The following is a 22,896-nucleotide window of genomic DNA, read 5'->3' on the forward strand; positions in this document are numbered from 1 at the left end:
TCAGCTCAGCCAAAGCCCAGTCCAGATGACTTGCCATGCGACGCTCTAATGCTGTCTGGCTCTGGTAGGTTCAGCTTGGAGCGGACTTGAAGAAGCAGCTCTTCCTTTAGGTCAGCTTCTATGCTATTTATACTGGAATTGGCTTGTGCGCTGGCAGGTTTTCCCATGAGCACCCCAGTGTCTGGCTTCCTACAAATATCTTCTCCTGGACATTAACTGGTTTAATCTGAATGCCCACCATGTTCCAGGAGCAGGAAGACAAGGAGGAAATAGCTTGCCACCCAGCTCCTGAAAAGGTGGTAGAAATATTTCTTAGGTTTCCTAACTTTTCATGATAATAAGTTCTTCATTCAGTTTCTCTTCATTTCAGTTTTGGTCACATTATTCCCGTGTTGCACAGTGAAAACTGATACATTTCTGGGCAACATGTGGTGGAGGTGTAGAAAAACCTGCTACAAAATTATAAAACACAGCTGGTTTGAATTTTTTATCATATTCATGATACTACTGAGCAGTTGTGCACTGGTAAGTTGGCTATAATTACCTTGCAAGCTAAGAATATTGTAAGTTATGTAAAAGCATGGCTGCCACGGTCTTTTTCTTTGACTCCTGTCATTGCTGAAATGTGCTTGATAAACTGGTAAGTGGAAGTTTTGTATGCGTATTCTTTGATAATATTTAATTGTACTTTGAAAATCTTTATTTTTATTGGCAAATTAGTAATAGTAGAAGTGTCTTGGTTAGAGCAAGGACCCAAAGAACCATGCAGCTAGTTTGGCACGATGCACAAGGAGTCTTCACTTCAGGCTTATGCTTTCCGAAGAAACGGCTTTCACATCACACTGCAAACCGCTTTTGAAACAGACGGGCCTTTCAGAAATGACACTGGACACGCCTTTGGGTATCTCTTAACTAGTTCTTTTGATATCAACCAATAAAATTTAAGTATGAATAGCAAAGATGTCATCTTTTTTAACATGTATTTTTGTATACTTTACAAAGTAGAAAGAACAGTTAATCCACTCTGAGGATAGTCTTTGGACTTGCACATCAGGTAGTGCTGCTGATTAAGAACTGTTTTTATCATTATAGTGCTGCTGATTAAGAACTGTTTTTATCATTCTGTGCCATCAAGTCATCTCTGACTAATGGCAACCCCATGAATGAAAACCCCCCTAATGATGCAGAAACTCAAGTGGTAAAACAATAAAGCACTTTCATTCTGATCTTAAGAAACAAATTTGGAAAGTGGTTAGTTTATTTCGATTCCACTTCATACAAACACAGCAAAAGCAAACAAACTCACAGGAAGTTCATCTATATGGCCCTGACCTGTGAACCCAAGCAAATCTAGCCTTTAACGTCTGTTGCCACAGAGATGGCCAGAACTCCAGTTACAAGCTGTGATCAATGAAAAGCAAGTCTGTGATCATGGAAAGCAAGGAGTGAGTGTTTAGTGATTTTACAGTTACTAGCCAAATTCTAGCTGTCCTCATTGACATCTGCTATTCTGAAAGAAGGATCCTTCTGGTAAACAACCCCATGTATGGGAATCATATCACGCACAGCTTTCTCCTTTGGAACGTCCATTTAGCATGGTTTCCATCAAGTTTCATAGAACATGTTGCATGATACAATCAGGCCGGTGTAAACTCCCTGTTGCTTTCTCCTAGCAAGTTCATTCTTCAATACATAATCTAGTCAATTTATTGTTTAGGTAACAAAGATGTCTCTTATGTTAGTTATTTCCAGAGAGTACCTCACTAGGCTAATGCATTTGGGTTAATCATCTTGGGATAAAAGGATTTTGTTAAATCTGTTCCATTTGTATTTCACAGACTGTCAGGTCTCTTTCCTTTTGCCATCCATGTATTGATTAAAATCTGTCCACAAGGCCATGTGGCTTTGAAATATCTGAGTGCATTCTAATTGCTGGTTTCTCTGACATCCCTAAATTCATCACTAGGGTTTTCCTTCCTGCAGGCTTTCAGGTGCTGTTGGGATTGGGCCCATTCCTGAAATATTGTAGTTTTCAAAGTTTGTTGAAGGTATATTCTGATTTAGAATGAGAAAAAGCAGTGGGGGTTGGAATCTACAGCTGAAATGTCCAGGCAATTGGACCCAGAGATAAGACAAGAAGTTACTGAGAACCAGACAATTTCTAGCTGGGAGGAAATTCTCGGGAGTGAACTGAGACTGGGAGGGGCAGATTTAACCTCATCAAGCCAATCATGCATTGTCAGATTAAGGGGCTGGACTAATTAAGAAATGCCAGCTGTTCCCAGCAATTAGCTCAGCAGCCCATCTTGAAAGCAGGCTAACAACTTTCAGTTTGAAAGAGAAGAGAGGCATTTCGTTTAGAATGGTCATTAAGCTGTATTTCCTTAATGTCCATTCTTCTAACTCTTCTAATGTCTTTTGTTGTATCACCAAGAAGATGCAAAAGATTTCTAACACAATAAAGACTTTAGTTCTCAGAATAAGGAGGAATGGGCTGGCCCATGACAGGTGGGCTCCTAGCAGGGGATGACTACAGCTAGAATCACAAACCCAGGTATAAGCAGCACAGACAAGGAGTAGTCATGCCCCTGCCATAAGTTTAGGAATCTTCCTTATGCCTTGCTAAATAATTCAAATCAAAGTGTTATAAATGTAGACTATAGCTTAATGCAGGGAAGGTGGGCTTTGGGTGGTCAGGGGACCGCTTTCCATCGACCCTGTGGACTGCACTTCAGCATCAAATAGATATGTGTCTGTGTGTATCTGGACCGTTAACACTTAATGGATTAGTTCTGCCACATATTCCAGGAGCAGGACCATAAAGGGCTTCCTTCCTAAATGTTAGTCAGATGGAGGGAATCCCCAGGGATACTTAATAAATGGGGTCAGATCCTTACCACCTGCTACATATTTATAGGGTGCTATTACAGAATGCTAAATTATATCTGATTTCTGAAATTCTAGATCTTTGAAGATATTCATCTAGAGAAGAAAAAAACCATAAAAGCCATACTGCAGTATGCAGATAAATTCTTTTTCTTCATCTTTTTCCTGGAAATGCTTCTGAAATGGGTAGCTTATGGCTTCAAGAAGTATTTCACCAGTGGCTGGTGTTGGCTGGATTTCTTTATAGTATGTGTAAGTATCATGCACAATCTTCTTGTACTGCATTCTGCTATGGTGTAGAATTCTGCAAAGTGATTTCCTCCTCAGTGATCCATATAATAAAAATCAAAGCCAGTATCATTGACCTCTGACGCAAAGAAGGTAATAGATGGAGGGTTGAAGGGGGGGGGGCAGGGGGAATCATCAATAACTTTCAGTGCTTCCACAGCAGGACGTTCCTTAGCAAACACGTTTGCATGGAAAGGTTTTCTGGAAGATAATCTTTGAAATTCATGGCTCCAAGTGTATGTTTATAAGTCAACAGCCAGTATTTTTCTTCCATTTTACAGATTTCCTTTCCTGTGGAAGCAGTTACACCAAAGGAAAGAGATCTGTGTAACAGTAATATCTCCACAAAATCTCTCAGAACTCTAAGGGCCCTAAGACCCCTTCGAGCATTGTCTAGATTTAAAGGAATAAAGGTACCAGGTTTTCTGCCTCTTTAGCTTTATAACAATAATCCCAATGATTAAGCCCAAAGGTAAAATTAATTTTATATGCAGATTATATCACTACACAAAAACTCACCGCTAAGCCTCAGGGCAAGACGACATTGGGCCCAAATATTTTGCTCAGGCCTCCCTTTCCTGTTTCCATTTTTGTGTTTATTCCATCTTTGTTTTGGGATGCCTTCCCTGGTGACTAGCCATCGTTCTAAGGTTATCATGTTTTTAAATGAAGTGTTATTATTTTATCTTTTGCTTGTTTACTGCTCTGGATTCTGTCTAGACATAGAAACACATATAACTTAATACAAACACATTTACTGAATACATAGAGTTTAGAGAATTCTCTGTGAATGAGACCTCTGTTAGGACTATCTGTTAGGTTCTCTACGCCCTCCCCACTTTTCTGCTTCTTTTCTCACCGATGCTGTTCTACATGGTTCTGGCGATCTGCAAGGTCCTGTTTTGGCACACACATAGCCTGACCTCTGGCCGGAATAAAAGAGCCAGGTCACAGGGGGCCTTTCTATGGCGAGTGAAATCTGGTCATAATGTTTGTCAGCAGTTTCTCTGTGAGACTGTCTCCCCTTTTATTGGGTCCTCTGCCAACCCAGCAATAGCAGCTTCTATCATTCTCCTCCTGCTGCTCTCAGTCTTATCCCCACAACAACAGCCCTGTGAGGTAGGTTGGGCTGGGAGTCCATGATGGGCCAAAGACAACCAGTGGGCTCCTTGGCTGAGCAGGGACTAGAACCCAGTTTGCCTGAGTCCCAAATCCATGCTCTGAACCACTACACCACACTGGCTCAAATCAAGTTCTGGTTTGGTTTGATCCAGCTATTTATTTAATTTCTATACTACCAATAACTGAAGCTCTCTGAACAGTGAACAATAACTAATAACATACAATATTGATTTAAACCATAAAACACAATTTTCAACCTTATTTTTACAATTAAACAATAAAACCCCTCCATACTGCTAGACCTGCAGGAAAAAATGCTGGCAAAACCCAGTCAGGACCCCCTTGCTTGTCTTTCTGTCAGTTCAGAGTATTCGCAAAGCTTTCCTGCAGCACCATATTTCAAATGCATCCATTTCCTCCTGTCCACTTCCTTCCCTGCCCAGCTCTGAGATCCATCCATAGTGAAATTCTGAAATCACCACACGTTTACCAAATTGCTTGCTTGTCATGCTGCATGTCTGGGGAGTTACCATTCCTCATAGCTGTTGGTCAGTCTGTTCCGTACACTGAATCGCTGATCTCGCCTTTCATGTTGTTATTTAAGGTCGTGGTAAATGCCCTCACCGGTGCTGTCCCTTCCATCGGGAATGTGCTGCTTGTCTGCATTGTCCTTTGGCTTCCATTTAGCATCCTAGGAATGCACATGTTTGGAGGCAAATTTAGGAGCTGCTCCACACCTGCTCCGGGTACCAATTGCACTGAATGGGAAACGATTAATGTCAACTTTGATAATGTTTGGATGGGGTATTTAGCTCTCTTACAGGTGGTAAGTCCAGTTACACATCAGTTCTTTGGAAGGAAAATGGTGCAGCATTTCATGTGCAAAGCTGAAAGGAGAGGCAGCATTTGCTTTGTGAATTAAGTTTCCAGGGAGAGTTTAAAAGCAAGTACCAAAGTAGCCTTAAACTTCATGTGTATTAAGCGACAGCTTTCTGAGTTCATTATCTTACACCTTGACTTTTCTAAAGTTCCTAAACCCAGCATTACCCATTATCGAGAATATTGAAAGAAAAATGAAATTAGAAAACAAAACTGAATATTTATATATGAACTTGAGCTGTAGCTGAAATATTTTGATATATTAAAGCTATTTGAAAAGTGTGCAGTTTAGCAGTGGTGGTGGGGATGAACTGTATTGAAACCTGTCCTTCCAAGCAACCATGGGCTCCCTCTTGTGTTCAGCCCAGTCTGCCAAAGTGAGCCGAGCTGAGAGGAACTCTGTATCCACTCGCAGACTGCCGGTTGCATAGCCGCCGGCATTCTTCTGCATTAGCCGCAGCCACCCAAAAGGCGTGGAAGAGGGACACTGCTTGCCCAGGGGGCTGCTCTCCTGGCGAGTCTCTTGCTACCGTTCTGCTTCACTGCCCGTTGCAGTCACTGCAGTGGTGGGTGCTCCTGGCGATTTCCTGGTTAGCCCCTTGTGACCCACCTTCCCGTTGCAGCTACTCAAGGGTGCTCCTCCTGGTGTGCGAGAAGAGCACTGCTTGCACGATTCTTGGTAAGCCCCCCACAAGTCCTGGTGCTTGTCGGGAACGCTGCTGATGGATTCCCACCGCCAGGCAGATTCCTCACACATTCCTAGTTCAGTGGCATCTAGGCCCTGGCAGTTTGAAGCAAACCCATGTTTCGGGTATCGCAATCCAGGACCACATTGCCTGTATGGAATAGGTGTGACACGGGGATTCTCCATTCTTCCAAGTGTCCCCTCTCATGGAACATCAGCCATCAAGGCTATTGGGTCAGAAGAGTATGGTGCCAGCTAGAGTTTATGTAGCGGAAAGGCAGGAAACCAAAGCTCCTTATGTAGTGCATCTCAGTTCTGCAACAAAATAAAAGGTAGATGCGGTGAATGAATCGCCTCGTGGAGGAAAGCCTGAAAGAAAATATTTACATTATGCTGATCCAAATATGCCAGCATTTGTTGTGGTGAACTTGAATGGCAGCATGAAATTCATGCTTGCATCTTAGATGCCCTGATCCTAAATTAAAAGATAGCCTAGTTGCCTTGCATAAATGCTGGTATAATTAAGGCCAAAGGGTCTCTCTCTCTCTGAATTTGTTCTTTAAGCATGTGAAGTACCATAAATCAAACTAGAGATGATATTCATTGTTTGTGTGTAGTTTCCATATAAAAATACAAGATCTGTTTCGTATAGGCAGATCTGAATGCTCTCCCAACTTAATTTCCCATGCTCTCTCACTTTAAGTGTTCCCTCTGGACCCCAGCCTGGTAGAGATGATGGAGTGAGTCTGGCTGGGAAGACAAGTGTTTGGGATGGCAGAGCATTTGGAGATATAATGTGGAGGGTTAAGCCAAGCTATTCTGAACCGCTCTGGCCATGAAAATCAAACATCTACCCCATTTGTATACATCTAGGGGGCAGACTTGTGAAAAACACAAGTCCTGCTGCTACACCTGTGACCTTTTCTTCCCTCCAGCTTGGCATCTGCATCTCCCTCTGTCAAGCAAAATAAGAAACATCATTTAAAGAACCTTTTAATAACTTGATTTACTATTTATTTATCTATGTATTTTTTATCCAGGCTACATTTAAAGGTTGGATGGGTATTATGTATGCTGCAGTAGATGCTCAACATAACGTAAGCTATGAAAATGAATTACCGGTACTTCTCTTTGAGATGTTTTGCTGCATATTTTGGGAGGGTTTATGCCACTAAGTTGTGTCTGTTGCAACTATATGATGAGCACAAACGGCTTCGTACTATGTTTTGCGCTGATTTTCCATTCTTTGCCCAAATAAATGTCAAATGGCTCCCACCTTGTAACTTTTCAGCTTAGGTTTTTAAAATGCTTTGGGAGAAATCTGAGCCAAAGGGCTCCAGCCACATCCATGGGGGCGACTCATTCTAGCTCTGCTGCCCTTTTGGGGACAGCCACATTTTCGAGTCTTGATGAAGTAACGATCTGGCCATGTCACATGCTGGACCAGATGGACCTTTTGCATGGCCCTTCTTATGATCTTCCTTTAAGTCTGGGTTAGGAAGGCCATGACAAGCGAGTTTCAGGGCTCAATGAGGAAATGTCAAACACAGCAAAGGACCACAAAGACCAGGCAGGCAAATGGGTGGTCCAGTTGCATTCAGATGAAGTCCAAGCAGTGCCAGTTAGCATCTGGAACCAGGAAGCTGAGGCCAAGGAGCCATGGAATTAGCAACCACTGCTTGGGCAGAGCCACACATAGCGTTGCTGTTCCGCTGGAGTGTTTGGCTCTGCTCTTTGGCTGAAGAGTCTTGCCTGCTTGCATAGTTGTTCATTCTGCTGGCAGAGAGGCACGGGTGCAGCTGTGCTGGAATCCTTGGAGAAGGATGGTCACTTGACCGTGTGCCCCATGTTAGCAGCTTTTGCATTGGAGCTTCCAGGGCAGTGGGGATGACCAGGGGCACTTCCAGGGATAATACTTTCCCACCTTCCCAATTCACAGCCTCACCCCCCACCAAAAGAAACAGGGTCCAAAACAGAGCCATGAGAATTCTTTGAAATTACGAATCAGCAGGTCCTCTGTTCCTCTTTAACGATGTCTTTCTTTCTTTTGTGTTTTACTCCAGGACGGTTTAGAGCCATGTTTTGAAAATAATGTAGCTGCATATATTTATTTTGTGGTCTTCATCATATTTGGATCATTCTTCATGCTGAATCTCTTCATTGGAGTTGTTATTGACAATTTTAACCAACAAAGGAAAAAGATATGTACTCATCATGGATAGACATAAACACATCAGTTACACTTTCTCTTCCACAAATTGTTTCTGGTATCTGGGTGGGATTTGTGCAGTCTCTGGGTTCAGAACCGCCACAGATTGCAGCTGGCTTCATTCCTAGGGAGGAATAAGGCAGAGAGTAAGCGACAATCAGCACTTCACTTAATTCTGTCCTGATTTTATGAAGTACACCAAGTGTAAGCCTAACCCCAGAACTAACTTGCTGGAGGAGGGTAGAATTGGGTGTAGGGACCCCTTCAGTGGGGGGATGGGAGGTTTGCCAGTAAGGGAGCTCCATCTGCCCCTAGAGCCCTGTTCTGCCAATGGAAGACTCAGCAGATGGAGAGCTGCTGGCAAAAGGTCTTGAAGCAGGGCATTGCAGGAGCATGGCACTGGCAGGTTTGGATCTTCCAGATCCACAGCCCATGCAGCCCTTGCGGGGGACAGATCTGTGGGGCCCTCAGCTATAGCAACCTTGAGCTGCAGCAAAAACAAAAAATTGGAGATCCCCACACACTTCTGAACTTGCAGCTTGTTGGTATGAGTGTGTATAAGGAAAAAACCCCCCAACAGAAATGGCTTTAGGGAGCGTATTCTGAAAGGAATTACGGAGTATCGACCTTGGAAATGGAAACACTCTGGTTCATTCTGTTCTGTTGCAATTATGGTACCCTACCAGTCTGGTTCCCTGAAATAATCCATCTGGCCATACAAACATTATGAAATTGTTTCTATTTCAACGAAAACTTACCTAAAGAAGGCTAGCTGTCCTCAGCACACAGAGTCTAACCCTGTGACTTTCAAAGCAAAGACTTTTGTTAAGAGTTTTCCCTGTTAGTGCCCATTTATGGTTGGAAAGTACTTCATTGGTTTTGCATAAATCAATGCAAGTGTCCCAAACAGGAAGTCAGTGGCTTGTGCTCAGTGCCTTGCATGAGTGGAAGTCCACTTATACAACAGATCCCCTGACGCTCCAGAGGGAAGAGGAAACTGCATCTGCCAAATGCTGCTGTTGACTGATGGAGCATCCCCACTGGATGCAAACCAGTATCTTTGGGCAGATAGATACATTTAAATTTCATTGAAGTTGCATTGTGTTATACCTAGGTGACAAACTCATTTTTTTGTCAGAGGAACAGAAGAAATATTACAATGCCTTGAAGAAACTTGGTGCCAAAAAACCACACAAGACCATTCCACGGCCACTGGTAAGACAGTTGCAGGCAGAACTGCCTTTCCTTGATTATTGTTCTGAATTAAATACTGAATTTGAAAGACATTAATACAAGGCGTACTCTTGTACTTGTACTCTTTCTTTCTTTCCTTTATCACAGAACAAGTACCAAGGATTCTGTTTCGACATCATAAGCAAGCAAGCATTTGATCTTTTCATTATAGCTCTCATTTTGTTAAATGTGGTGATCATGGCTGTGGAATATGAAGGCCAAGGGCCGGAAGCCAAGCATCTTCTTGAAAAAATCAATTTTGCTTTTGTCGGTATCTTTACTGGAGAATGCATCATGAAAATATTGGCTTTGAGGCTATATTACTTAAAAGACAACTGGAACATATTTGATTTTGCGGTCGTGATTCTTTCAATAGTTAGTAAGTAAAAGAAAAAAAAATAGATCATATGCAACTGTGTAATTTCTTGTCAATGCTAAAAGGTGCAAGGTGAGGTTGGGCCCTGCATGCCTTGGAAGTTTCCTTCCTTCCTATATTCTATCTGTCTGATCACAAGAATGTAGAATTATAGGCCTGAGAGGCAGGGAACCAAGTCCAGCAATGGGAATCTGCCATGGGGGTGGGGTTCTTCTTGTAGATGCACTTTTTGAATTGGACGCTGTGTCTTTGTGAAACTGAGCACTCAGTGCTATAGGTGCCATTGTCCTGGCTGCAGCAGACCCTTAGTGAAAGGCTAACCAGGAATCAGTCCAATGTCTGAGCACACAGGTTTCAGTCCAGTGTGGCTCAGGCTAAGGCAGGCACAATCCAGATCATAAGCAAAAGGTGAAGTACAGGCAAGCGCACGGATCCATGGGATCAGGCTAAGGCAGAAGTGGTTGAGATAGAAGGCACAGGTCAGTTGGTTAGATATCACAGTCCAGGAGCAGAGCCTAGGAGGAAAGTTTATTGCATGGAAAATGAAGGTAGAAAACACTAGGGCAGGAAGAACAGCATTGTTTCCACCAGTAGATAGGTAGACACTAATGGCTTTCAATGCCAGAGCCTGCTGACCTCCACCCAGGCTCAGCTGCAGTATATCAGGACCCACAAGCCACCTCCTTTCCTCTGCTGCAGCCTGGCAGTCGCTAGCATGGTTGCACCAGGCTCCACCTGGCCTCTGCCAAGTCATTAGAGCAGTCTGCTTTGGTAGAACTGATCATGAGGGTGGGAAGTGGAATCAAGGGCCCGATTCCCATAAACCGTCTATATCAAAGAATGAAGTAAATCAGTGTTTACAATTTTGGGCAAAGCTTGACCAGGCTTTGGCTATCCGTAGCGAAAGGTACCCATCAGTGGCATTGCTAGCATAAGAGTGTTGATACAGCGCAAAGATACTGAATTTAAACATACCAGCCGGGGGGCTGAGTCTTATAGCTTCTGCATACTGTCTAGATAATAGGAAATTTTGGAGTCCCAGCTCCAACTTTGGAGAAATGCTCTGAGGTGGAAGTTAGAATTCTAATTTTGGGGTGTCCTCCCACATAGCCGGCAAAGTGAGAACCTCAAAGCCAGCATTTGAGGGGTGGATTTCCCACGGGTGTGGAGGAGGAAAGTGAGGCTCAGCTGGTATGCAATGTATCCCAGTGCTGCCTCTGCCTAGTGAGCAGGTGTTTCCCCTTACTTGCCTTTTTTCTAAGCTCAAGATCCCCCCCCCCCCGCATGTAACTTTTGTAGGGGACTTGTTCTAGCCCATTTGTCATTTTGGTTTCCTTTTCTTCACTTGGCCCATTCCTTCTCCTCTTCCCTTCACTGCATTTATAAAGAGTAGTAGTAGTTCTTAATAACTATTAAAATATGAGCTACTTTAGACTATTCCAATGATAGTGGTTAAGTGCAAACTAATTTTAGCTTAAAGTGGAAGTTGCATTGTTCATGGATTTTTCACACGATTTAACAGGTTGTGCTGCCGAACAGTTTCAAAGAATCTTCAATGTGCCCCCTACAATCCTGAGGATCATTCGAGTGGCCCGGGTCAGCCGCCTGCTGCGACTCATCAGAGGGGCCCGAGGGCTCCGGACCCTGCTGTTTGCGCTGCTGATGTCCCTCCCTGCCCTCACCAACATCGGGCTGCTCCTTTTTCTCATCATGTTTATTTATGCTATTTTCGGCATGACTAACTTGGCCTGTGCTAGTTGGAAGAGCGGTATTGACGACATGTTCAACTTCCAGACCTTCGGTAGCAGCATGCTCTGCCTCTTCCAGATCACCACCTCTGCCGGCTGGGACGAGCTTCTCTATCCGATGCTAAGCCTGAATCAGACCTGCGCTGCTAATTTACCTGCCAGATCACCCAGTGGTTCCTGTGTAAACCGGGGTGTAGCAATTGCTTATTTTGTTACGTACATTGTTATATCCTTCCTCATTGTTGTCAACATGTACATTGCTGTCATCATAGAGAACTTGAATGTGGCCACGGAAGAAAGCACTGAGCCTCTTGGTGAGGATGATTTTGACATTTTTTACGATGTCTGGGCAAAGTTTGATCCCCAAGCAACTCAGTTTATTTCTTATTTAGCGCTTTCGGACTTTGCCGATTCTCTGACAGAACCGTTACGTATCCCCAAACCAAACAAACAACAGTTGATGACAATGGACCTTCCGATGGTTGATGGAAACAAGATCCACTGCTTGGATATTTTGTTTGCTTTTACCAAAAGGGTGCTGGGAGAGGCTGGGGAAATGGACTCACTGGAAACTGAGATCGAGGAAAAATATCCAGGGAAGATTTTCTGTCAACCTATAGTAACAACTCCCATGCGGAAGCAAGTTGAAGCCGCTATAGTTATTCAGAGGGCTTTCAGGCATTATCTCCAATGCTCAGGGGGAAAAGTCATCCAGGAGGCTGTAGGGAATAGCTCCTTGGTGCTCCTTCCTGAAGAGGAAAATGCCTCCGAGTTTGGGCTGAGTGAAAATGAAGACAGCCTGTCCATTACGTCCCTGAGCCAGTCTTCTGCATGCATTCCTCCTCCTTATAGTAAAGTCACAGGTACAACTGATGGCATTCCCAATAAGGACATTCACTGATTTCCTTGTCACACCAAGGTTTTTCGGGAAATAGACGACTGCAGTTTACTAAAATGTTTCACAACCCAGCTTTCTGACACCTTGCATATCCTTCTTAAAGCTTCACAAAGGACTAAAGATTGAAGTAGACAGTCATCAATTATTATTAATGGGAAAATATTTTTGAGAACTTTTTTGAGAACTTAACTTTATGAACATATGGGTTTTAGCATGTCTCAAACATCCTAGCCTGGGCCCTTTGGTTACTATTGGTATAGCTTGAGAACAAGAAAGTTAGCTCTAACTCCTTTGCAGCTGGGGGTAAGATAAAGGAGATAAGCAGCTAGCAAAATCTGTTCTCCTAATTGTTCAAACTAGCAGACCTCACCTGGAAGGTTTTGTAGGGACCAAGGTCTATCCCTTGACCAGGTCTGGCAGGTCTGGTTCCTCTCCTGTTCACTTTTCTGTTGAGAGCTTGCTAGTGATGCAGACTAGACCCCTGTGTGGCTTCCCTTAGGCCACCAGTGCAAGGTCTGCTGGGAGCCAAGCCTTTCAAATCTTTCTTAAAGATGCACCAGTAGCAAGATTAGGCATAGTTGGCCAATCCAACTGGTGTGTGTGGGGAGCCTTCCTGTGAATTCAGGTGAGCTTGTATTAAACATCTCATATTAAGCCATAACATGGCTCTGATAAATGTTCACACAGGAACATAATATAATTGTTCTTGTAATGATTATGTGGGAATCATTGTTATAGTGTCTATGCAAGAATGCATTGCATATCTCTTAAGAGACTGGTTTCAAATCCACACTTAGCTTTAATATAAGAAGTGGAGTTACATCAACATGGTGCATATGTATATATGTTGCTAAGTGAACACACAGATGTACCTGCCTCATGCATGTGATATAAATAGTTTCACAAACTATAACACTTAAATAAAAGTAAGATTGGATTTTCTAGGTTTTTTTTTTTTTTTTTGCTGTTCTAATGCAAAATGGTTGGGGAGTCTATTGTGGAAGTTGTTGTTTGAAGCCCAATATCCAGGCTTCCCCATCTAGCAGATGCTTAATCACAAAGCATTTAAACTTAAAAAGTAACCCTTCTTTTTCTCTGTGCACTATATGGTGGAAGGCAGTATTTCTGCCTGTATTTTACTGATAATTCTATTTTTAGTATGTTGTAATTGGTTTTTATTGTGTTTTTTATCTGGGGATTGTGAGCTGCCCAGGGGTGCTGTGGCACAATTGGGCAGCATACAAATGTTTTAAATAAACAATAAATAAGGCAGTAAAGCAAGGATCAGGCTTAGCTCTTGTAGAAGGGAGTGGTGGTGGCACCTTCACTTCCATGCACATCCTGAAGAACACTGTCCCTGCTGGGTGTTCTGTTCCAGCCAGTGCAAGAGCTGATGGGTCTGAAGTTACAGGATTACAAGCAAGATGGAGGTGGTGGGAAGGTTCTTTTCTTGTCCAGCTGGAAAAGAAGGCTAGCGCTACAGCTGGGATGCAATGAGGAAACCATATGGGCAGGAGGCATGGACCAAGGACCTGGCCAGGACAGGTGCTGCACCAGCCAGATGGCAATTCAAGATTCTTTTAGCGGGCCTTGCAGTCGCATTTTCCCTGGTTGTGAACCTGCGAGCACAAGTCAGGCTCTTGTCCATTCTACCTTTTAATGATGATATCTGTCCCAGTTCATCAGGTCCAGGGAATGACCATGGGGAGACAATCCAGGCATAAGAAAAAGGAGATCTCAAAGTCCCAGGATTTGGTGGGGCCTTTCATGGCAGCTATCCTCAAGATCTCACTAAGAGCCATCTCCTGGTTCCATTTTATACTAAGGAGAACTCCCTTTATCTCCCAAAGCACTTCCGAGTTGGACTTTGGGAGCTGGTAGTTTCTGACATAGGGTGGCCAGGGGGAAGACCACTGCCTGGGTGAAATGGAGCGTGGGACCCACAGAGTATAGAGTGGCTCCTCCTCGCAGTAAGAGCATGCTATCCACTGACTTTTACAGTCCCAAATTTGACCAGCCGCACTTATTTGGGGAGAGCAGTAGAACAAGCTCCTTTCTTCCTCAGCAAGAAAACTTTGCCAAGAGCTCTTCCATGCTGAAGAATTCTCAAAGCACAGCCTCCCCCACACGTGCCGGTAAGCCTGTCAGACAGCCCTCAGCTCCCAACTGGCTTGGGTGATGGTGACAGCCACGTGTGGCTGTGTCTCTTTCCCTGCATCGCTTGCTCGGCTCATGGAGAATCTCTTGTAAAATGCATTGCAAAAATGGGCCCCTGTGTGGTAGCTGAACACCTTTAGGTGGCAGTATCTTCTAACACTTCGAAAGGCTTTGGCACGTTCCCATGTGGTGCCCAAAGTATCCCAGAATTTCTCAATGAGAAATGAACTCTCAGGAGACCTACAGCACTTTTCACCCTACCATGGATGAATGCTGAAATCTTCAAGCTCGTCAGCTAATGTTGGAGGCAGAAGCTCCTCTCCTCAGGCTAAAGTCTCCTGCCCTAGTTACCTCGATCCCTCATTAAATGCAGGGGAATTAATCTTTCCACCTGAAGGCCAAATTTAATTTCAGAGAAGCTTGCAGGCTGCTTCTCACTGCCTTCCAGTAGTAGGCAGTCAGTGAGAACTTTAATGCCAAAGGGAAAATGGGGCAGGTGTCCAAAATACCAGCATCAGGAGTGGTGCTTGGTACCAAAGAGACCTAGGTTTCAGCCCGGGGGTGGGGTGGACCATACATTTGCATATACTTTTAATATTCTCTAAATCTGTGTTGTGCGTCTTTAAAGGGTCCTGCTTCCTGAGGACATCCCTATTTGTCAAAAGGGATGTATGGAGTTTTAAGACCCCCCCTTTTATTTTCCAGTAGAATCTCCCATGGAGTGAGTCTGTTTACAGCTTGGAGGTGGACAGACAATTTCTAGTGGGGAAAATGGCTTCAGAAGAAAGGGTTAAACACTTCCTCACCCATGATCTACTGTTATGAGCATCTCTCCTCTCCACAAAGGGGCCTTTATGTTTTCAAATTGACCCAGGATTCCCAAGGAACACATAATCCAGTTTGGAGTGTCAGATAAATCCACAGTGAATTCAAATGAGGTTGGATTTCTACAAATCAGAGAAATGGGACAGGGCAGGGCTGGATGTATTTGAATCCACATCAGTGAATGTGTGTTAGCACCAATGCTGTCTTGTGCTAATGCAAGAGCTTGGGTTCGAAGCTGCCCACCCACAGCACCTGACCAGCAGGCTAAGCAAGGCTGCTATAGGCTTCCAAACCATGGTAAAACCATTTCAAAATGTGCACTTATACATATAAATTAGCCTGTGCAATGTTTATGCCAATGAGCATCCTCTTTTATTCTCTCTTTTGGTTAAGCATTTTTCCCCTTTGGGAATTATAAGTGGCCACCCCACAATCCAACCAAGTATCAGTTTCCTTTGCACCCAATGGTTGCTTTTCTTCCTGCTCTGGGCCACAGTGGGGAGACAATGTTAGAAACACATAGCCCTTTTCAGTAAAGACAGCCTTTCTATACATTTATTTATAAATCAAACAAGCAGCTCAGGTGCAAATCACACATATATCCTGGCAAAGCAATGTTGAATCCTCCTTCTTGATCTGTGAAACATGTCATTGGTAAGACCCCTAAAAGTGGAAGCAAAGCTGGCACTTAAATAATTTAATTCTTCAAAGATGTGCTGGGAAAAGGAAGAACCTTGCAAATGACAGAGGGAGAGGCTGCCTTATGAATTCAAAAGTCATTTAGCATTCATCTTGGCTATCTAGGAAACAGCATCATCTTACTGATATAATGATGATGTGCTACTTACTTACACCTGTCTCTCTTGATCAAAAAGATGTCTAACTGCAGCCTTTTGAAGATCTAATGACATTGGCAGCATGTGCCTAATCAAATATTCAGGAAAATCTACCATTATGACCACAATTGTTCAGGTGGCTAATCTGCACCAGCTAAATGCAGCCATTGCAGATGGAAATTTAGTTGATTCCTTCTCCTCAAGGACAACTTTTTTAAATCTTTCATTATGTCCTGGCTTTTTCCATCTTGCAAGGGAATCAAGAGAAATTACACAATCTTCTTCTCTCCTCTCCATTCAGAACAGTCCTATGTGATAAGTTAGGCTGAGAAGCAGTGACTAGCCCAAACTCATTGAGTGAGCTTCATGATGGAGTGGGACTAGAACAAGGATCTCCTGGGTCCCAGCTTCAGCTTCTAAACCATACTGACTCTTCAATTAACTATGCTGTCAGCCATGCACAAGGTACCCTTCTTAAAGATATGCAAAAGAGAATACTTATCCTGGGAATATTTGAGTAAATCATAAACATATTTACTCAACAGCAATCCCTGTTAAATTCACTAGCTTATCACATGCATTTTTGTAATTTTAGCTACATCAGCCTTCTCCAACCTGATACAGTTATAAATGGTGTAGAAAAATGGATAGTGAGACATTTTTCTCCCAATATCATAAGGGGTCACCCCATAAAGCTTATGGGTGGGAGATCCAGGACAGATAAAAGGAAGGGTTTTTCACACAGTGCATAGCTACACTATTAGGCACCAGAAGCCACAGTTATGGCCAGAAACTGGATGGAAGCTGAGCTGAGAGCTGAGAATGGATGAACCATGACATCACCTTGTCGATGCTGCACCCATGTCAACAGAGGTGATTGGTTTTGTGGCATCTGTCTAAATGTGGAGCAGTAAGAAAGAGTTGTAAAGAACAAAAGGTACAAGCAATTGGAGGATTTTTATTTTTTGCCCTTCTTCTCTCTCCCTGTAAGATCCCTGAAACGGGGACTTCTAACAGACTTTTAATATCAGTTGAAAGGAATGAGCTTTAAGCCTAGATCAAAGACATTTCTTCCACAGAAGCCCTGCTTTCCTTAGTGTGCTATTGTATCCAAAGATCTTCTGCAGGCAGGTCTCTTTTTTCCCTGCAAGCCACTTGTCCATCAAACATCCAGCCAGCTCCTAAGATCACCTTCTACCTGTCTGTGCAGTTGAGCCTCTGTAACGGGAATGCATATCTTCTAGTTAGCGGAAATTTTGCTTATGCAGCTTTGGCAGGTTTCAGATCATGTCCAATGGTGCTTTCATGTGTGGAAACCAGCTCAAGTGGCTGAAGAAGCAGGGCACAAAACTTTCAAGTAAACAGATAGACTTTGGGAGGAACCATGGCCTGTGCTGCATTCGAACACAATTTTAGGAATATTTTTCAGGGGGTTGCTTGAGAGATCTCTTATATCCGTACCCAATCACTGATTGACTTGGGAGCATTAGCATGGCAAATACACAACACTGCACTGTTTCTGTGGCATGCAGATCTTTGCCTCAGCCTGTCAGTCCTACAACGTTCCTCTGCTCCCCACCCCATCCTCCTGCTCCTGCCATGCATCCCAGCAATCCGTGGGACCAGCATTTCCTTTTGGACTGCATTCTTCCCTGTGGACCTCAGCTGCCTTTTCCTGATTGGCCCACTGAGGTTTTGAGGTGGGCTCATTAAAGGTAGAACATTTAAGAACTGAAGATTCCTTTTATAACAAAACCAGTCCAAGGCCATTCCTATCTGCTATTTCCTCATAGGCTTTAAAGGAAGTTCCTGTTTTTTTGTATTTAAAAGATTTATATGCATATGAGAATGAATGTGAATGAAAATAGCTTTTGCTGAAATTAAGTCACTGGAACAAAGCTTGTTCTTACTTTGCATTTATATAGCACTCCTTTAGAATTTTCACTCTGTTTGCATTTATATCCTTTGTTACAACAATCTCCATTTCAGGCCCTAATCTCCACTGTTTTCATCATGTCATTTTTATTTTTTCACCAGAAAATGTTGTTAATTTCTATACTGCCCAATAGTCAAAATTGTCTGGATAGTTTACAGCAAGACATAAAAGTACAAAAATAATCATGTTGACAGCATTGGGTGGTTTCTGATTCTCCTTAGAGAAGAATTCTTAGTAAAGAAAAATCAGGAAGAACCATCTGCTTTCAGATCACTTTCTCAGTCTGAAAAAAGCAGAATGAAGAGATCAGAGTGAGTATAGGATGAAGGACTGTTACGATAATGTACATGGTGATTTTAATGCCATTACATTGCAAGAGGCACAGCCCAAGGAAGGGTGCTGCTTCAGCTGATGAGGATGCTGAGCAAAATATGCCCCACATTCATAATGTACATTAAAGCATTTTGGAGAGCTGATTACTGAATGACCAGATTCTGATTATGATGCAACTCCTGCAATGCCAATTATCCTTCTTTGTATCCTGCAATGCCAATTATCTATTTAAAAGGCTTTTAGATTTCATAACTATGTGATTGGTGGTTTCTTCCTCCCCCCCTCCCCCCCTTCTTTTTCGGTTTAGGCAGAAGTGAGATTCCCATTTGTCAGTCCTTTACAGCCAATAACCGTGTGCCTGTTTCGCCAGGAGAGCTTCCAGGTGCACTGAGGTCTAGTGAAGTGTTAGGTTAGATCAGAAGCTGACATTTTCTTGCTCTGAAGAACAGTAAAGCACCTGCTGAAAAGAAACCAGCAGGAGGTTTGCAAGATTTTCTGAGCGCAGCGTATTTACAGATTTGGGGTTTACTTGGTTCAGGGTTTCTTACTGTTTGCTCATTCATTTGTTTTGAACCCTTTTCTTGTGCAGAGGGCCGGGCAGACTTCACATGTTCTCCCTTTAAGCTGTTAACCAACTCTCAGAAGCCAGCGGTGGGCATAGGCGCTTTCTCCCTGCTCTGGAGCAAAGACCTTTCTTCTGATTTCACCCTGGCTGGCAGCACTGACTTTATTTGGGTTCACACTAACCAGGATTACCTGGGGTCTGTAATACTGGCTTAGCACAAGTATGGTTAACTTTTCTGCCATTCTGTAAACCCCAAGAGTCAGCCTCTGAGGTTTGGTAGGAAGATTTCCCCATCCCATGTGCAGACCAAACCTGATGACTTCACGTGGCCCCCTGACATTGGGAGATTGCAGGCACAATATCCAGGACAGCAGCAGGGAGCCAGGGATCACTCTGCTCCACTCCTCTGCTCCCCTTTGGCTCTAGAGAACAGTTTGATGGCGGATGCCAGCTGACGGGCTGCAGCACTCCGGGGAGGGAGGCTGAGGCGCTGCCAGGACACATCACTTCCTTCCCAGGGGGGCATCTGATTGGCTATTGTGGGAAACAAGATGCTGGTTTCAATAGGCCTCTGGTGTTTTAAATGTGTGTTTTACCGCTTCAAAAGTCCACAAATGGGTTCATTTTGTTTTTCCTTCTGTTGTTTGCAAGTAAGCAAGCATGAAGAGAAAAATCTCCAGCCAATAAATTGGAATACTGAACCTCAGGAGGGCAGCAGGGAAGGACCTGGCATAAAATTATCTAGTGTAAGGATGTTTCACTGGAGACCGAGGCCAAGTGCACCCACACTAATGCGTTCCTGGCCACTCTGAATGGGTATGAAGACGGAACAGGGGAATTGACAGGAGGCGAATGGATCTGTTCAGAACATGGTGCTGGAAGAGAGCTTTGTGAATAACCTAGACTGAAAGAAAGGCAAGCAAGTGGGTCCTGGATGAAATCAAGCCAGATTCCCCTGGAAGGAAAAATTATGAAACTGAAGCTGCCATTTTTCAGGCAGAGCATGAGAAGGCAGGACACCCTGGAGAAGACAGCAAAGCTAGGGAAAGTGGAAGGCAGAAGAAGAAAAGGAAGACCAGCTGTGAGATGGGTGCATCAATTCCCTGAAGGAAGCCACGACCTTATATTTGCAGGAGCTGAGCAGGGCTGTCAAAGAGGGCCCTCATTCAGAGGGTCACCCTAAATCACAGATGCCTTGATGGCATCACAACAGAGGGAGAACAGATACACGTTGCCATTAGGTGACGAGTATGGGCCAGTCCCCACCTTTCAGTCTAACCATCACAAGAGGTATGAGGGGTATGAGGCGAGGCTGAGGGAACTGGGTCTCTTCAGCCTGGAGAAGAGGAGACTCCGAGGGGATCTGTTGGCGACATACAGGCATGTGGGAGGGTGTGACACAGAGGTGGGAAGAGACCTGTTCTCCCCTGCAGAGGAAGGCAGGATGCACTCCAGGGGAGTCAAGTTCAGGGAACCAAGGTTCAGTTTGGATGCACTTCCTGACAGTCAGGACCCCGAGGGTGTGGAATGGGCTTCCACGGGAGTTAGTTGAAGCCCCAATGGTGAGGGGGTAGGATAGGCTGGACATGCACATGGTGGGCGTGTCATGAGCAGAGCTGGCTCGCGCCGGAGGTCAGACGAGATGGCCCGGGAGGCCCCTTCTGACTCGCTCTGTTTCTATGTTTCTATAAAATATAACAACCCCATATGATATTTTGCTGAGGTCTTTGCTGGAAGAGAAGGATGCAGATGTGTTAGTCAATGGAATAAACATAAAAGATCTTGGAACAATGGGTGGATAACAGTCCTGAACCAACCAGCATCCCCTCTCACCCCAAAGCCTCTTCTAGAATGGAATAAGAACATTTGGATTCCAGTTCGTGCAATGCAAGAACACAGAAATGTCTCTAAAAGGCTGAGCAATTTGTTAGGGGGAGGATATAGCACAGGGAGCAACTTAAATTAAATGAACCCAGTAAATGCTGAATGGATGATAATGGATACTTGATAGCAGGACAGCTTCTTAAAGATGAGAAACCTTCCTTTCACTACTGTATATATGCTTATGGCTTGCAAAGTACAGTGCTCATTAAAACAAATGTGGAGTTATTTACAGCAAAACCTGTAGGAAGAGAACAGTGGAGCTCTGCAGAAGTCAAAGCCTTTCCCTATGTTACAGAAACCCAAGATTTGAGCCTGGGACAGCATTTCTCAGCATTCTCTTTCAAAGAAGAGTCTTCCAAATGTTGGAGTTGTCATTATTGCAGTGCATTTATATCCTGACTTTCTTCCTAAGGTGGTGTACAAGGTGCTCTTCCGCTCCTCTTTAGCCTTGCAACAGCAGCCCTGTGAGGTGGGTTAGGCTCACCCAGTGGGCTTCTTGGCTGAGCAGGGACTCAAACCCAGATCAAATCCAGCACTCTTAATCACTGCACCACGCTGACTTCTGATGGGCAATGAGTTAGAGCTAGCTAGTTTCAGGCAGTTTCTTATGTTCCCATGACTGTTAGAAAGTTTATAAACTGAGTTGGTGAGTCCTCAAGGAGAACTAATGAATTCCCCTGCTCCCAAGTCTGTATCGGAACTTCTGGCCCTTATAGGAACAAGTGTGCCTCACAGTCCTATGCACATATAAACAGAAATATGTCCTGCAAGAAATAAGACCTACATACAGAAGCATAGATAGATGGAACATGCTGGAAATGGTAGGCCTTCTATCCAGAGCTGTGCACAAATGGCCCTTGGAAATTTGCCATACTATTTGTGGGCAGTGACACTGGGGAACAATTTCACTGAATTTTTCCATTTCTCACAGGTAGAACTCACTTCTGGCAGGTGACTAATACAGCTTCTTTTTTCCTGTAAGGCCATTTTATTGTTTAATTTTGTTTACTGAAGCAGCACCAACTATTTTGGTAGGCTGGTGGCCTCCATTTTGCATCTTCCACTGTGCCAGTGTGAGGGAGGCAGTGTAAGAAATTATGCTCCCCGAGGCAAACATAGAAACAGAGCGAGTCAGAAGGGGTCTCCCGGGCCATCTAGTCTGACCTCCGACACCAAAGAACAAGATGGCATTCTTTCCCTTTCTGTTTGCAGAAGCCTTTCTTCAAGGCTAAACACCTGCCTTCTGCACTGATGATAGGACACTGCACCTGAAGATTTGCGTTGGGGTGGGGACAGGGAAGGCCACATGGCCACCTGAGGCAAATGTCTCACTTTGACTCATGGTAGGACCTGCTCTGTTCTAGGGAACCAGTACCAAGCTAAAATCTGCCCTCCAATTTCGCAAAAGTTTTCTTCCCTTGTGAAAGAGGCCTCCATCGTTTTGTCTCCTTCTCAGGGCGTTTTAAAACCCATTTCTGTGGTAGTTTTGAGCCCCTTTGATCCTGGCTAGCCTCCCAGGCTGCCTGCACTTTCAGAGATGGGAAGGCCCTGTGGGAAGATGTACCTCATGCTGCCTTCCCTGGGCTAGAATTGAAGTGTAGGGAGCTGGGGTGGCCACCGACTGCCAGAGAGGACTGCACAGTGAAAGACAGGCCACTCCTGCCCACTCATCAGCCACTTCCAAAGCACAAGAACTCTGAACCAAACGCTACAGAATGGCTCCAGAATTTCTTCACCAGCAATTATCTTTTCACAACCATTTTCTTTGCCAGCAGATTGAATGGCTGATAAGAATGTGAGGGAAAATTTTGGCACAACACTATTTATTTCTGTCCAAGTATGTACAGAATTGTGCCCTCAGTTAAGCTACAGCAGGGCTGTGTGAAAGGGTTCATTAAAAGAGGTTCAGTGGAATAGATGTGATGTAGAAGTGCAGGCAATCTGAAACAACCAAGGATTGGCAATGAAGTGTAGCGGTTTAGTGGTGGACAAATGGCTACTCTGCTGGAAAGTTTACTGAAGGAACTGGCCAGTCA

The 22,896-nt window shown here is 44.0% G+C and overlaps 1 protein-coding gene across 1 annotated transcript in view; it reads left to right on the forward strand.

Moving 5' to 3' along the window:
* Nucleotides 1-13,195, forward strand: part of LOC123020812 (sodium channel protein type 5 subunit alpha-like) — a 47,267-nt gene extending 34,072 nt beyond the window's left edge. The window contains exons 18-25 of the mRNA XM_044424996.1: nucleotides 401-525; nucleotides 2,965-3,138; nucleotides 4,901-5,122; nucleotides 6,901-6,957; nucleotides 7,924-8,065; nucleotides 9,184-9,284; nucleotides 9,411-9,681; nucleotides 11,201-13,195. Of these exons, the coding sequence (XP_044280931.1) occupies nucleotides 401-525; nucleotides 2,965-3,138; nucleotides 4,901-5,122; nucleotides 6,901-6,957; nucleotides 7,924-8,065; nucleotides 9,184-9,284; nucleotides 9,411-9,681; nucleotides 11,201-12,327 (2,219 nt within the window). The 3' untranslated portion in view covers nucleotides 12,328-13,195. The remainder of the gene's footprint in view (nucleotides 1-400; nucleotides 526-2,964; nucleotides 3,139-4,900; nucleotides 5,123-6,900; nucleotides 6,958-7,923; nucleotides 8,066-9,183; nucleotides 9,285-9,410; nucleotides 9,682-11,200) is intronic.
* Nucleotides 13,196-22,896: the final 9,701 nt, after the last annotated feature.

Source organism: Varanus komodoensis, unplaced genomic scaffold (assembly GCF_004798865.1).
Source record: "Varanus komodoensis strain SLA01 unplaced genomic scaffold, ASM479886v1 scaffold15, whole genome shotgun sequence".
NCBI lineage: Eukaryota > Metazoa > Chordata > Lepidosauria > Squamata > Varanidae > Varanus > Varanus komodoensis.